This window comes from Globicephala melas, chromosome 21 (genome assembly GCF_963455315.2).
Source record: "Globicephala melas chromosome 21, mGloMel1.2, whole genome shotgun sequence".
In the NCBI taxonomy this organism is placed as follows: domain Eukaryota; kingdom Metazoa; phylum Chordata; class Mammalia; order Artiodactyla; family Delphinidae; genus Globicephala; species Globicephala melas.
Window position 1 is genome coordinate 21,265,336 of NC_083334.1, and position 15,409 is coordinate 21,280,744.

A 15,409-nucleotide genomic window follows, 5' to 3' on the forward strand; every position below is an offset into this window, starting at 1 on the left:
GACCCTCTGGAGCCTTTGGGAACAACAGCAATGTAAGCATTTGAATAGCTTCCCAGACAGATTTCAGAGTCACCCAGGAAGGCCACTGATGTAGTTAAGAGCATGAACACTGGGGCTCCGCTGCCTGGGTTTGGGGTCCTTGCTCCACTGCTTACTGGCTGGGTGTCTTGGAAAAGACGCTTAATCTCTCTGTGCTATAGCTTCCCATCCATAAAATGGAGATAACAATACTACTTACCTCATTGTGGGGAAGGAGAGTGGTTAGGAAGATTCAATGAGTTAATATTTAAAAAGCGCTAAAAGCAGCACCTGGTACATAGAAGGTACTGGTTATACAGAAAGATGGGTGGATGGATGGATAGATGGGGAGAGAGACAGAGAGAAGACTTCAGCAGTCTCCAGCAAACCCAGTAATTCTTTCTGCTACCTTGATAGAAGCAGAAAATGGATGGGCTAGAGATTTCACTCTCTTGGTACTTTGAAGAGACCCAAAAAAGAAAGTTCATCAGGGTGATTCTTTGAGGACATGCATTATTCTAAAATAACTAGGAAGAGTTGACTTGTCTGTCATCCAGACCTCAGTTTGAATCTACACATTCAAGAGCTTGATGAACGGTAGTGTAGCTCCAGGTTCAGGGGCTGACGTAGTCTTCAGATGACCAGGTAGCTTAGCTCCATTACACAAAAATTTAAAAACAGAAGAACCTCTTTTATTATATTAGCCTGCCTCCCCGCTGTAAAAAAAGAACCTCCCATGATTCCTTCCCCCTTCACACCACCTCCCCACCCTCTAGCACACAGAAGACTTCCAGTGATGGACTGAACTAAAACTGTACTGAGTTGTTGCTCACCAACCTGGGAATCGCCGCTGTTCTAGTCCTGACCTATTCCTGTTGGAATCAATCCACCACAATGATCTCTGCCTGGCCAGAATCTTTTTGTTTCTAGACTACTGATTTCGGCAACCCTGCTTTCAGAATGATCTTTCCCTCCTTCTCTTGACTCAGCAAATGCTTCAAGTCCACTTTGTTGGCCCAGCTTCTGAGCCCAGCTATTGGGCTTAAGAAATCTGTATGTATTTGTTAGATTTCATTCCTACTCTCCTGACTCGGGAGATTCGGGCTATTTGTAACTGAGCTCCTAGGATGATCTACTTCTCTACTCTCCACTTTGGTCCAGCCTGTTGCCTAATAAGGATAAGGTTCCCCTCCTACTCCTGGGTCAGTTTGTCAGCACCCTCTTACCTGCTCCCCAACAGCTTCATCTCCTGTCCACAGACTTAGCTGAACCCTCCCCACCCCAGGTAAGGGTTCTGGTCACCCAATTCCAACATGGGATGGTGTGCTCCCCACGCCATCAATTCTCGGACGCCAGCTGGGTGTTCTACCATTCAACTCAATTCTGACACTATCTACCCAGAGACAGCATCAGGTTCCACAAGGTTAAGGGCTCAGTCCCACAAGACCGCCCTCTGTTGCAGATGACCGGCTAGGGTTAGACAGGTTGGAGGTTCCAAACTGGCTGCAGAAGCTCACAGAGAAACATTTTACTTAAAATTAAAAGCACATGACTCAGGAAGAGCCAGATGGAAGAGATGCCTCGGGCAAGGTATAGGGAAAGGGCAGGGAGCTGCCACGCCCTCTCCCAGTGCCCCACAGGCCACCTGTGCCACTTGCTTCACCAACCTGGAAGCTCTCTGAAGCCTGTCCTTTTGGGTTTTTATGGAGGCTTCATTACGTTACGTATGCATGACTGATTAAATAATTTAAATCATCGGCCACTGGAGACAGATTCAACCACCAGTCCCTCTCCCCTCCCTGGAGGTGGTAGTGGGTGGTAAGACTGAAATACCGACCCTAATTACATGATTGGTTCCCCTGGCAACCGGCTTCATCCTTAGGTGGGGTCCAAAAGTCAGCTCATTAACATAATAAAAGACACCTGTATGGCTTTCAGCACTTAGGAAATTCCAAGGGTTTTAGGAGCTCTGTGCCAGCAATGGGGAGGAAGACCAAATGTAGATTTCTTATTATAAATCAAAATATCAAACTAGGTAACTCCAAACATCCTCACTCTTCACTAGGCAGCCCAGTGCTTCTCTAGGAAAGCACAAAACCGTGCAGACTGGGACCACAATTAACGCATGCTTCCTGACCAGCTAGCTCTTGCGGCTCCCTGGCCATCCTTTCACTGGACCTCCCATTCTCCAAAGCAAGACTGCTGTTAAGTATTTCGTCGCACACACATTTTACTTTTCTGTTTCCATAGAGGTGAATACCTGGGTTTGCTCCAACTCCCTGCTACTGTAAGCAATGTTGTAAAGATCTTCACTGGGGCTTCCCTGGTGGCGCAGCGGCTGAGAATCTGCCTGCCAATGCAGGGGACACGGGTTCGAGCCCTGGTCTGGGAAGATCCCACATGCCGCGGAGCAACTAGGCCCGTGAGCCACAACTACTGAGCCTGCGCGTCTGGAGCTTGTGCTCCACAACAAGAGAGGCCGCGACAGTGAGAGGCCCGTGCACTGCGATGAAGAGTGGCCCCCACTCACCGCAACTAGAGAAAGCCCTCACACAGAAACGAAGACCCAACACAGCCAAAAATAAATAAATAAACAAAATTTTAAAAAAAAATTAGAAAATTAAAAAAAAAAAGATCTTCACTGTATATGCCCCTAATTGGTCTGTGTGTGTTACCCTAAGGCATGGCTCAGGAATGAAGACCATGGGGACACAGTGTGGTCTCATACTTAATTGTCCAGAGTAATTCGTTTTAGCTCCACTTACACCAAGTCCTCAATACTGGGTGATTGAATGACTATCAACACCAAGAAAGTCTCAGACTCTGTACTGTTGGAAGAGTCTTTCATTAGCTTTCCCTGCTTTCACAGGAAGCGCAGACCAGTATTTAAGGTAGGCCAAGAAGCTGGATCAAGGGGCTGGATTTAGGATTTACTGCACAGACAATTCCCTGTTTCAAGAGAACACAAATATAGAGAAGGCATTTTGAGAGATTTGAAGGCAGGTCACCAAGTAAACATAACAGATCAGTGAATATTCCTGTCCTGGTTTTCTTCTACTTTCTTACCTAGGAAGATGCGTTTTGTCCTCACGTTGAACATTTTTATTAAAAAGATGGCTTTGGGCTTCCTTGGTGGCGTAGTGGTTAAGAATCCGCCTGCTAACGCAGGGACACGGGTTCAAGCCCTGGTCTGGGAAGACCCCACATGCCACGGAGCAACTAAGCCCGTGCACCACAACTACTGAGCCTGTGCTCTAGAGCCCGTGAGCCACAGCTACTGAGCCCACATGCCACAACTACTGAAGCCCACGCACCTAGAGCCCGTGCTCCGCAAGAAAAGAAGCCACCGCAATGAAGAGTAGCCCCCGCTCGCTGCAACTAGGGAGAAGCCCATGCACAGCAACGAAGACCGACGCAGCCAAAAAGAAATAAATAAAAGAAATAAATTTATTAAAAAAAAAAAAAAGATGGCCTAACTTGCCACCAGTCAAAAAGACTTGGAAAAATTATATGTAATATTAATTATGAAAACAATAATTTGTCTTCAATTTCCAAAATTTAAATTTATATTATAATATTTAATTTCCAATTACAAAAACTATTCCTCCAAAAGATTCTGACATACCTCCTAACCCTTACCCCTCAATCTGGGACACAGAAAGTCAGTGCTATAAGTCAAAGAGGGTGAGGCTAAGTGAAAATTCATTGTTTAATGAGATTTAAGGACCGAAAATGTAAATTTAAGGTCTATAAGGAGAAATAATACTTTAAATATTGGATACTAGACTTAACGGTAACTGTTTTTTACTAAAATAGAGTTCCCAAAATGCCTGGAATATTCATAATCACTCATTAAACTTCACAGAATATTCACAGTCACTCATTAAGAGAAAACCAAACATTTTGGCACAATAGTCTGAAATTGAGGCTGTAATCAGAAAGGAAGACCATCTTCTGCAAACTCTTTGCTTTGGGCCATGTGGGCTGGACAGACCACACACCCCTCCCAGGTATGAACTTTTAAATTAGTATACGAAACAGTTATTGACCACCAATGATTTTGCATCACCGATGGTAAACTTTAGATTCTGAAGCTGGATTGGCAAGCAGCTGGCACACATGTCTGCACTCCCCCCTCGTATAACGTGCAGACAGTACTAATGGATGATGGCAAGCTCTCCTGCAGGGTGGGCACGTGGCCTCACTGTTTTCCATGAAGAGCTGCAGACTGGTACTCCAACTGATTGCAGCTGGTGTGGAGGATGCAACCTAACTTGTGGTGCGAGAATATGCAGTCACAAAACCCTCCTTTTGATCTGCACACATTCGTAAGGATTATTTTAAGTGACCTCCTCACTATGACTGATTTTAACATTCCAAGGACTCTTCTTCCCTTTCTTCCTGATCTTCAAGGTCTTATTACTAATTCATGTGTCTATTTATCTCAACCATTCATGGTTTTATCCAAGGTGGCTGCATTTTCATTCATTTTGACTGTCTACAGAGCTCCTGAAGTCAGGAGCCATTCTGGAGGGTTTCTACAACTCAGGGACATACGGTGCACACACCGCCAATTATGGGCCTAAAACACAAGTTTTAAACTCTAGGGAAAATTTTTATAGCACGTGCATAAGTGGGCACGAAACGGCTAAAAACCAAACCGACAGGAAGTCAGGGGGATCATTTGATAGTGACAGATACTAAAATTAACTGGAGAGTAAAATATCTGAGTAAAAAGGGAAGGATTTTTTTAAAGTAGTCTTTAATCTGGAACTTCCCCTTTGCCCCCAATGGAGAACACTTGTTTATATAAGTCTGCCTGTTAAAAAACTACAGAGGATAAACTGTCCAGGGCATCAGACAAAAGTGGAAGCAGGGGATTTTACAGAGCTGTATGGGAACTGCACGAACACCCTTAATACCCAGCATTTTTAGGGATCTGCTCAAAAGCCAATAGAAAGAAATAATGAGCGATTTTAGCACAGAGGATGAAGACTCTCATCTTAAACTCTGAAAAGTATTAGCTGCAGAAATGGCTGCTGAGGAGTCTCTGTAGTTGGTCTATCTACCCTGATAGAGGGAAACGCAAGCCTTTTCATGATCGCCAAACAACAAATTTCTTGCACTACAAATAGAGAATAGAGGTGTGAGTTCCACACCTCAAAGGTAGGCTGGCTATTCTAGGAACAAAGTCCCTTTGATCACTTGATGGGCAGAGGGGGCTTGATCATATGGCCCATGCTTGTGTTTCCCAACCCACCTCGGAAAGCACGGAAAATCTATTCTCAGAGAAATTAAACCACACCCTAGAATTCCTTGCAATTCATGGGTGGGGAAAAAATGTCCTTAGGTGATTACTGCCTGAAAGGAACATTCTTGTGGCAAGAGAGGGCTGGGCTCCACACACCTGCTCAGCTTTAAAAAAAAGAGCAAATGTACAATCGTTGGAGAGTAATTAATCCATGAAAGGATGCATTGTGCCCTCATGGTGTTTGCCCACCTTGAGGCATTAATAATTATTAACTTCAGTTTCTTTAACTCAAGGCGACAATGTTCTATTGAGCAAGGCTGGCCACAGAATTATAATGGGGTGTCCAGTAAAAAATAAGGCCAAGATCTGTAGTTCCCTCTGGCCTTTCTTCCCCCTAATTCAATAATCTTTTATTGAATACCTACTATGTCCCAAGGTATCCTATGGGAAAGTCAAAGGAAAATGTATAAAACGTGGTTCCTGTACTCCCAAGAGTTTACAAGCTTTCAGAGAGATATGAATATGAATCCAGTTTAGTTCAAGACACTGCATTAGCTGCCAAAACAGAGGCAAGAAAAGAGCACTGGGGCCACCCGAAACCTGGGTGTCAGAAAGATACTTTGATACAAGTATTTAATGATGCTACTTGTTCCTTTTCCAATATTTCTTCATGCGCGAAACATAAAGTTAGGTGCTTTGGGCCATAATGAAATAAACAGGGTATGGCCTCTGCCTACTACTGTCTATTGGATAAAAATTTCTTGAGCATCTACACGTGCCCGGCATCAAACAGGATATTTTGGGATGACAGATGGTTAAGCCTGCTTTTCACCTTCAAGGAGCATCTGGATTTTTTTTTTTTTTTTTAATAAATGGTTATGTATATGCTGTACTATGTGTGATCTTGTATCAGGTCAAAGGACCTTAAAGGAAGGACTATTTTTTCATTACTCCTGGACACCAAGCCGAGCTTACCTTGGCCTTACTGAATAGAACAAGGAATCTGGTGAGAGGCCAGATGCTATGGTAAACAGTCTCATCAAAAGCAATCAAAGCAGCAGTGAACCTTTCGTGGTCATTTTGCACATCTGCCGATTTCATTCATACCAACTCAACCCTCAGGGGCCTTAAGGGGCAGAACCCCAGTCACTGGCTTTTTAGCACCTTGCACAAAGTGTAACAGAAAGTAGGCAATTAGTAGATATCTGATGAATAAAATAAAGAATCTCTAATCCCTAACCTTCACCATGGATGCCTGCTCAAAAATGGAGAGAATATTGTAAATATTTCATATATATGAAAATCAGTGATTTTTAAAAAAATTACAGAATAGGAAGATAGGAATCAATTTGATTTCTCCCTGCTTCAGCATCACTAGATGTCCCATGTCAGGTTCTACCCACAAACTCATGGGAAGAGGCCAACTAGTAATTTCCCTCTGGCATGGAGCAGGGTATAAACTTGTATTGTTGATACACGTGCTTTGTTCTGTTTGCCAAACTTTGTGTGTGTGTTGAGGGGTGCGGGGTGTGGAAGGCAATTTCTCCCCCTGAAGTATGCCCAGTATTCAGTCTCCCCTGGACCGACTCGACCTCCAGCTGACTTAAGTTTTGTCAAAAAGGCTAAACATAGAGAAGATTCTTGAAGCACATACAGTGCTTTCCAATACAAACTGTGATCTTCAGAATGCCACCCAGAAAAACCTGTTGTACATGAAGAGTGTGGGATTTCTTAGTAAATTGTTGCCATCCCATTGTAATCCACTACAGTAGAAAGGGCTTCAGGAATAAAGCATTTGGAGGTTTCATCAGATTGGATATGGGGTCTGGAGACAATGACCCATCTCACTCATCTGACTCCCATCCTCAAGGTCATGCTAAGAGATCATGTGATTGAGAGACCACACAATGAAGTCGTTTTGGTTCCTCTGGATAGCAACGTGGCCACTTCTGTGTGCAGAAAAGACCTCTATCTTTGACACCATCACCACCTGTCTGCTGAGAAGCCACGTGGAAGGGAGGGAGGGAGGGAAATTAGGAATGAACGAAAGTCCAGGACAGACTCAGTCTCTGCCCCCAGAATCCCTGCAGAGGAGGAGGAGAACTTAGTACTATTGGGTTAAAATTACAATAAGCATGAGTGATAACTTGAAAACAAAGTCATCCCTCGCTTTCTTGGGGAAACGTTTCTTTCTTTTGATTAGTCTCACCTGGGGCCAGACCATTTGGAAACTAAAACCCTATAAACCTGTCTTATTTCTCAGTCACCTGTTGTCCTCTAATTCCACCTCTGAGTTCAGGTCTACCAGCCTAATTTGGGGTTTCTTTGTGAAATGCCTGCTCTGCACTAATCAGATGATTTTCCCTCAACTGACCTTTTCATTCAAAAGCCATAAGTCATTTAAAACGCAGTTTGCATCCACAAGGAAATAAAAGGCAGAAATAAATTTGATTTTTTCGCATCTTAATTACTCCCCCAGGCACTGGCTGCTCTCATTAAACTGCCTTAAGTCTTGAACGTGACATTTAAACTAAGAAGTCCGCACTTCCTTCCTGCAGGTTTTCATTTTCTAACCAGCAATATTTGTTGACCCTCACCTTCCAACTCTGCTCTAAAGTGGAGCAGGGGTGACCCAGACTCAGTGGGGTCAGTCAGGCTGAGTAGGTGTGAGCTTGTACAGGTAGGAGGCTGCCTGGGCAGCAGCAGGTAAAGAAGGACCCAGGACCCTTACCTGCCCGGGAGGAGGGGTGGGCATATACTTAAACACCTCTAAATGGCTTTCAGGCATTAAATGAGTATTGAGAGCCTTCGTCCTACATGGCGTTACAGCAAGAGTTTCCTCAGGAACCCTAATGGGAGTTTACAGAGGATGATATCTCAAAACAGACAGATAAGCTACTGCCAACCATTCAAAATAAGACCACAGGAAAGCCAAGCCACTCTCGACATCTATTTTCTTTTTCCCGCCAAGTGAGTCAGTTTTGTAAAACAGGACCGTAGGAGCATGATTCTTTCTTCTTCCATAATGGCCCAAGAAAGTAGGTGGATCTGCTTAAGTAAGTGTTAGTAAAGAGTAACACCACCTTGCATCCAGCAGCCCCCTTCTCTAGAGCTGTGAGTGTACATAATACACATCGTGACAGCAGGTATCGTTGTTCACAGGTGAGCTTGATCCTTAGAAACAGGACCCACTGAACAGATGACCCATGTGAAGAAATTAAGTTAACCTGGGATGTCGCTCAAAGACCTTCCAGCATTTCTCCACCTTGGAAAACTGACATCAGCCTGCAACAGTCACCAATGTGGTGCTGGTATCGGTCCTGGATCAACTGTGGGCTGCATTCTCATCAATACTCTGATGTGCCACCACACGGCTAGGTTTGAAGGCTGTGGGTTCCTGACACCCTCCTCAAAGGAATTCAGTACGTACAGTACCGAGTTCCAGAAACAAAAGTCAATTTATGGTCCTGAGCCTGCCCTCTTATCTCCTCATGGGAAAGATGTGATGATTCAAAAGAGAATGTTGGTAATGCTTGAAAAATCTTCCTCAAATGAATATATATATACTAGTTTGATTTATTTTAAATGGTACCAGATGCTCTTTTCTTTTTTCTGTGTTCCCTTACGCTAATTTTATTTCCTAGATTTTTCTCCCCAAAGTTCTGAAAATAAAAACTTTTTTTTTAAGAGCTGGCACCTAGAACCTCTGAGATTCCCACCTGGTTTATGTTTTATATAATCCAGTGGTTTTGTCATAAAAAACTGGCCCCCAAACTTGATCGCAATCAACCCAGATGCTAACGAACATTCTACCTGAGTCACATTGTTACAGTGGGTGACCGGGGTTTCTCCAAACATTATGATTCTCACCAGGAAAGTTTTAGTTCCTTCCCCAAGGCTCAGGTGGTGTTCCTGGGATCGGGCCAGGCCCATTCCTACAGGGTGTGTGTGTCCCTGCCACTGTCAACAGCTTGGGGCGGCTTTTGCCTACATAACTAATCTCTGCATTGGATTCTGCTCATCTCACTCGAGAGCCTTTCAACAACGGGGTGCTGCAAATGTATTGTTATTATTAGCCCATTTTGGACAATGACTTGGAGTGGAGTTCACAGCGAGCGGCTTGCGTAAGATCACTTCACCTGCAGGTGAGACAGGCACAGCATGAACTCGATTTTCTGACTCCAAAGCCAGTGCTTTCCACCAGCCTTCCCAGGCCTGAGGCAGACAGATACAATGCCCACGTTTTACTCGCATGCCCTGCCTGCTCCCTAAGCCGGCTGATGTGCCCTAGGTGTTTGGAAGCATAGACTTTGGAAGCAGACTGCCACGTATGGCCGTGTGACCTTGGCAGGTTACTCAGCTCTTCCTATCTCTGTTTCGTCATCTGTAGATGGTAATTCCTCCTTCCTAGAGCTATTCTGAGCATCAAATGAGTTAATACGTCTAAGTCTCTTAGCTCCCTGCCTGGCCCATAGTAAATGCCATATAAATGGGAGCTCTTCTGAGCTGCCTCATTCATTTAGGGAGTGAAAACTGTAGCCCAAGAGCCTGCGGTCGCCCTACGATCTGGAGGATGGCTGTCTACTCCGCATAGCAGGCGCCCAACTCGATACCAGAATAAAGTAGCGGTGCCAGAAAAAGCCCACGTTAGAACGCATCACAGCCCGTGATGCTTTGATGTTCAAAGTCAAGTGTCACAGCCGCTTCCCCCTGCGGTCAGTTCCCCGCTTCTGACATCAACCTGGAGGCACACGAGCTAAAACAGAACCAACAGAGATGACCCGACTGAAGGAAAGTCTGTTCGGAAAGGCTGTCAGCTTTTGAAAAACAGCAGGTTGCTCCTTTCCCTGATAGGAATCAGTTCTGCTCTAATAGAGGGCCATTTTTACCCCCCAGAATTTGAACTCCATGCACAACTCAATACCTTAAAAAAGGCATTTGTTTTTCTTGGGCCTTTGAGAGGGACTTTAAACCGGACTTTAAACTCGGGCCTTTGAGAGCAGTGAAGCAGTGGAGAGAGCTTTCAGTTTCAGCATGCTACCATGAAACTACATATATATTTTTTTCTTTAAAAACCCACATCTGAGGGTTCCAAACCACGTGCAGCACCTCCTGCTACTCTGCTTTTGGCTCCAAAGCCTAATCGCCATCATGGTCCCAATTCAGGAGCCCTTGCTCCTTGGCCTCCCCATCTCGTTGCCTCTTGAGATTCTGTAGCATAGCCTCCTGGAGCCTTCTTTTCCACGTTTAAATAAACGGGGCATTTCAGGATTTGGAGGGAAAAGCCTGCTGAAGACACTTCAGAGGGACGGAGAGAAAAAAGAGTACCAGATTATAAGAGGACGGGCACCAGGAAAGAGCGCCAGCTTGACATCGCTTCTTGGAAAGACGCCTTCCGAACAGCCAATCCCAAGCAGGGCGCTGCTTGTAGGCTTGTGTGCTGAGCACCAAGTCACAGAAATTTACACAAAGGCACGAGGGCCTTCGGGCCGACACTGGTGCCCGGAGGTAGGGCTCTGAGCCTGGGCCTGATGGCTTCGGTACAGGTGGCAAAGACCAAGGTTTCTGGAAGAGGCCTCGGTCCTGCCAGACGAGCCCCGGAGTCGCACGCGCACACACACAACCGTACTCACCGTGACTTCGGAGGCGGCGGAGGAGGCGAGAATGCCTCGATCCCACTTTTGTCCTTGGGGAACTCAAAGGCAAACGAGGCCGATTTGCTCATCCCGGTCCCGGCTTTGCTCTTCGGCCCAGAGGCGCCGTCTGTGGGGCGGGGTCGGAGCCAGGTGGAGGAGCTGCATGGGCCCGTGGGGCCACCGTCCACCCCTCTCCCCCAGCTTTGGCTCAGCAAGTCCTGCTCCACCTCCTCCTCTTCCTCTATCCGGCACTGGCGGCTCCAGGCGCCGGTCTGGTACCGGGGCCGCCTCTGGTCCGAGGCTGACGTGGCAGTGGCGGGCGGGGGGCCCCTGGCAGAGTCGCTGGCAGGGACACCGTTGGCCCGGCAGGAGGAAGCAGGGTCAGCGGGGCCCCTGGATGGAGGCTGGGGCCCAGTGACACCCGAGTTGCCTTCGCTGAGGCTGGGCTGGGGGGAGGCCGATGGGGACACCGGGGACCCTGCGGGGCTACTCTTGGACAGTTTGGGAGGGATGGCAGGCCTCCCCTTGGGCGTGCTCTCACTGGCACCGTGATGGCGGCTCTCCCTCGAGCTGAGCCCCTGCCCAGCCGAAGGCTCCCCTTCGCCTGCCTCAGGGGCCTGGCTCAGGGGCCCGCGAGGCCACTGCACCCCCACCGAGGAGTCAGGGCTGCTCAGGTAGATTGTCCGGTGGTCTTCTTCTGGGTGGGCCGCCATGACTGTGATGGTGGCCGCCACCTGGGGGGCCACCTCTGGGCCTTCCCTGTCCTGGCCCCAGCCAGACGTTGTTTTCTGAGCCCAGGTGTTAGCCATCCTCACCTGGCCCTGGCCCTGGGCAGCTGCCGCCTGTTCTGCCTTGGCCTGTGGCCTGGAAGGCACTGGAACAGCCTTCTTCCTCTTGGTGCTCTCAGCATAGATGGGTTCAGGCTGTGCAGTCTCCCCGGGGTGGGATGGGGCCTGGGGCTCCCCAGTCAGCCCCAGGCACCTGCTGGAGGCCACCCCGTGGCAGCCAGAGTCCTGCTGCTTCCCCGGCCCAGGTGCCTTCATGAGGGAGCAGGAATCACTCTCGTGCTGGGGGACCAAGGGGCTGCTGGCGCGGCTACTGGCACTCCCGCAGGAGAGGCCATCCGAGGAGCTGGCAGCCTCCGAGGTGAGGGACTGCTTCTTGGGGCCCAGGCGGGGTGGGTTCTCTGTCGGGCCCTGGCTGCGGCACTCCCTGGGGAAGCTCAAAGCCCGCCTCTCCTCCTCGGTTGGCTTCGAGCACATCCCCTGCTCCCAGCAGGCCGGCGAGCAGTCCCTGCAGCCCTGCCTGCGCCCGGAGTCCTCAGCCTGTGAGGCGTCCTGACCACCTGGGCTCCCAGGGCAGCAGTCCAGGATGGAGCAGTATTCTCCCCCTTCGCTGTCCCCTGAGGGCGAGCACCTTTGATCGCTGTCATCCTCCGAGGGCAGGGATTCCCGCAGGGGCTGTGCAGAGGGGTAGGGCCTGGGGCCCTTGTGGCAGCCAGAGGTCATCTCAGCAAAGGCAGCCAGTTTCTGGCGGAAGCTCTCCTGAGGGGAGGTCAGCTCTTGGTAGGGAATGGTGGGTTTATCTTCTCGTCCAAGCTTCTCATCGGGGAGGCTCACTGGGTGGAAGGCGACACTCCGTTCCCCCCGGGGCTCTAGGCTGTGCAGGCCGACCATGGCATAGGCAGGGGGGCAGCGAGGGTGCCCCCCGTCTGCCGGGGCCAAGGGCCCAGCAGGCTTCTGGACGCCTCGGAAGCTGCCCAGGTAAACTACTGGCACATCTTCCTGCTTCGGGAGGGGGAGCTTGCCGGGGGCTCGTCTCCAGATGACCTACACAGCCCCAAGGTTAAAAGACTTACATTAGACCTTGTCAGAGAAAAAAGGAAGAGAGAGAAAGTGAGAGGGCAGGGCCATGACACTGTAAACTGTCTTCCGAGCCACCATGAAGCAGGCGGGCAGCGTGCCTACCCTCTAACCTCCCCACAGCCTTCTTGTCATCACTGGGGGCCCGTGGAGCCACTGGGCTTCCCGTAACCTGCACTCCTCACCCCTGTCTGTAATTCTTTTGGCTTAGGTCTGTGAGGGGGGGGGGGAAACGCCAAAGAATAACGTTTTGCCTTCTCCCTCAAAACTGCTGGACGAGGTAAGTTCTCCCAAAGGCTTCGAAATAGAGTTTGGGGTTTTGTTTAATTTTTGCTTTGTGTTCACTAGTGTTTTGATAACATTGTCACAGCACAAAGAAAACAAAGCCATAAAGCTTTTAAAAACACTTTGGGGGGCTTCCCTAGTGGCGCAGTGGTTGAGAGTCCGCCTGCCGATGCAGGGGACACGGGTTCATGCCCCGGTCTGGGAAGATCCCACATGCCACGGAGCGGCTGGGCCCGTGAGCCATGGCCGCAGAGCCTGTGCGGCTAGAGCCTGTGCTCCACTACGGGAGAGGCCACAACTGTGAGAGGCCCACGTACAGCAAAAAAACCCAAAAAAACCAAAAAAAACCCCAAGACACTTTGGGTGGGTGGTGGTGGGGTCGGAGGGCAGCAGGGTGAGGGCCGCTCTCCGAGCTGGGTCCCAGCTCCCTTGCTTCGCTCTGAGCTGTGCTCTTTCTCCCAGTTACAGGCAGTGACCTCAGCCGAGGCTGCATAAGTGGCTGGACTAGTCAAGCTAGAGACAGCGATGTGGGGTGGTCATTCCCATCACTGAAATCACTGTCCCCTCCTCCTTCCCCTCTAGTCTCCCCTATCCCCAGTTTTAAAGCAGTCTCAAGGCAGGGTCGGCCTCTGGCTCCTTTCCAAGATGATTCAGAACAGAAAGAGTCCCTGGTTTACATCTGTGAAGGTCAAAGGTATTGAGAAAGGCCTGGGGAATGGGTGTGACCAGCTTCTGCAAAATGGAGCGGCTTTGAAGGGGACAGGAAGCTGAATGCAGCCCCAGGAGATGGCTCACCTTAGTCAAGCCTCCCTTGATTTAAAACTGACCTCTGATCTCACAGACGCTCACACACCCTTCCTGACCCCTCACCATGATATTTTAAGGAAAACTAGTTAAGTTCTTAGAATATGCCCTAGAAATGCAGATTCCCAGAAGACATGTCTAGAGGCAGCAGGCTCCATGTGCCCTTTAAATAATTACACCTTGGTCAGGGTCACCTGGGGGATGAGCGGAATGGTCTAATCTCTAAGGATGTAATTGTCTTTAGTAATCCTAGATTAGAGCTGGAAAAACCCAAGCTCCCAAATTGGAAATATGAACACTGTCTGGGAGTTGGATGACATTATGGAATTACTGCTGACATTTTTAAGTGTGATAATGATATTTTTGTATAAAGACTTTATGTTTTAAAGACGTACGGACATGATGCAGTATGTGGGGTTTGCTTTAAAACCCCAGGTGGGGAAGGGAGGGTCGGGGCAGGGGTAGAGATGGAACAAGATTGGTCATGAGTTGATGATTGTTCAACCTCACGCGGCAGGGTGGTGGATGCATGGGATTCGTTAAGTAATTCTTGCTACTTTTGTATATATTTAAAATGATCCATTAAATAAAAAAAATTTTTTTAACTTTTTAGAAAAAGCTTCATTCTGGTGTGCCCTGATACAGTCTTCAAATGAACTTGGGGGGACTGCATTGATGGTTCTCAGCCTAAAGGGACAGAGAGAAAGGAGGGCAGAGAGAAAAGAGAGGGCGGTAGTTGGGAAGGAGCAGTTTTGGGGTGAGCCAACAGGAAGCCACCCTGCAGGAGTCCTGCTGGGACAGCCCTCCTTGGCCGCCCGCCAGTCACCGGTGTTACAACAGGAGCAGCCTCGTAAAAATACCACAAAAATACCACAGGGCTGAGTCAGCCTCACCTGCGCAACGTCGGCACTCACGCCAGCCTCTGTCCACCCATCGGAGGCATCGGAGCTCATCATGGTGGGCTTCACGGCAATGGTGGGCTTGGAGTAGGGCGAGCTGCTCAGGCCTTCATCTTCCGGGCGGCTGCTCTCGGGCCTGGGGGGCAGGCGAGGCGGAGGGGGCAGGCTGCTAGCTCGGGGCTGGGGGCGGCCAGGTGCCGGCTGGTGGTCGGTGCGCAGGCAGAAGCAGTTTTTGCAGGACCCGGGCTTCCAGATGTGCTCCACAAAGTCGCTGCACGCAGACATTTTCGGGCTCTCGGGGTTCACTGGGATGGTCTGGTGCATCTTGAGCAGCAGGCGGGGTGCTGGTTCATCTTGCGCCTGGCTCCCTGCCGTGGTCTCAGGGGAGGCGGATGGGGCTCACAGGGTGGCTTCCTGGAAAGGCAGAACACTTGCCTCATCAGAGATCTCCCCTGCCAGAGGACGGGGGCATGATCAATTCGGGTCTGACGATGTGACTGGGGAGCAGAGCGGGGAGCAGGGGGAAAGGAGGAGAAAGAGGTAAAGATGAATATTCTATTTATTCTGAGACCCTCACCCATTTGTCATGAGGCTCTTAGTCCCTTTCTAGTGGTGCGGCCTTAGAAAAGCCGTAAAAGCTAAACACAGCTCTGT

At 49.0% G+C, this 15,409-nt stretch overlaps 1 protein-coding gene across 4 annotated transcripts in view; it reads right to left on the bottom strand.

Annotated features, from left to right (window-relative positions):
- Nucleotides 1–15,409, bottom strand: part of PRAG1 (PEAK1 related, kinase-activating pseudokinase 1) — a 49,022-nt gene that overhangs the window by 29,421 nt on the left and 4,192 nt on the right. For 2 of the 4 annotated variants that reach the window (XM_060291774.1, XM_060291775.1), the window contains exons 2-3: nt 14,750–15,169; nt 10,903–12,734 (exon numbers count right to left, since the gene is read on the bottom strand). In XM_060291774.1, the coding sequence (XP_060147757.1) occupies nt 10,903–12,734; nt 14,750–15,079 (2,162 nt within the window). In that variant the 5' untranslated portion in view covers nt 15,080–15,169. Of the gene's footprint in view, nt 1–10,902; nt 12,771–14,749; nt 15,253–15,409 lie in introns of those variants that run through there. The other 2 variants (XM_030832227.2, XM_060291776.1) reach the window with 2 other exon arrangements.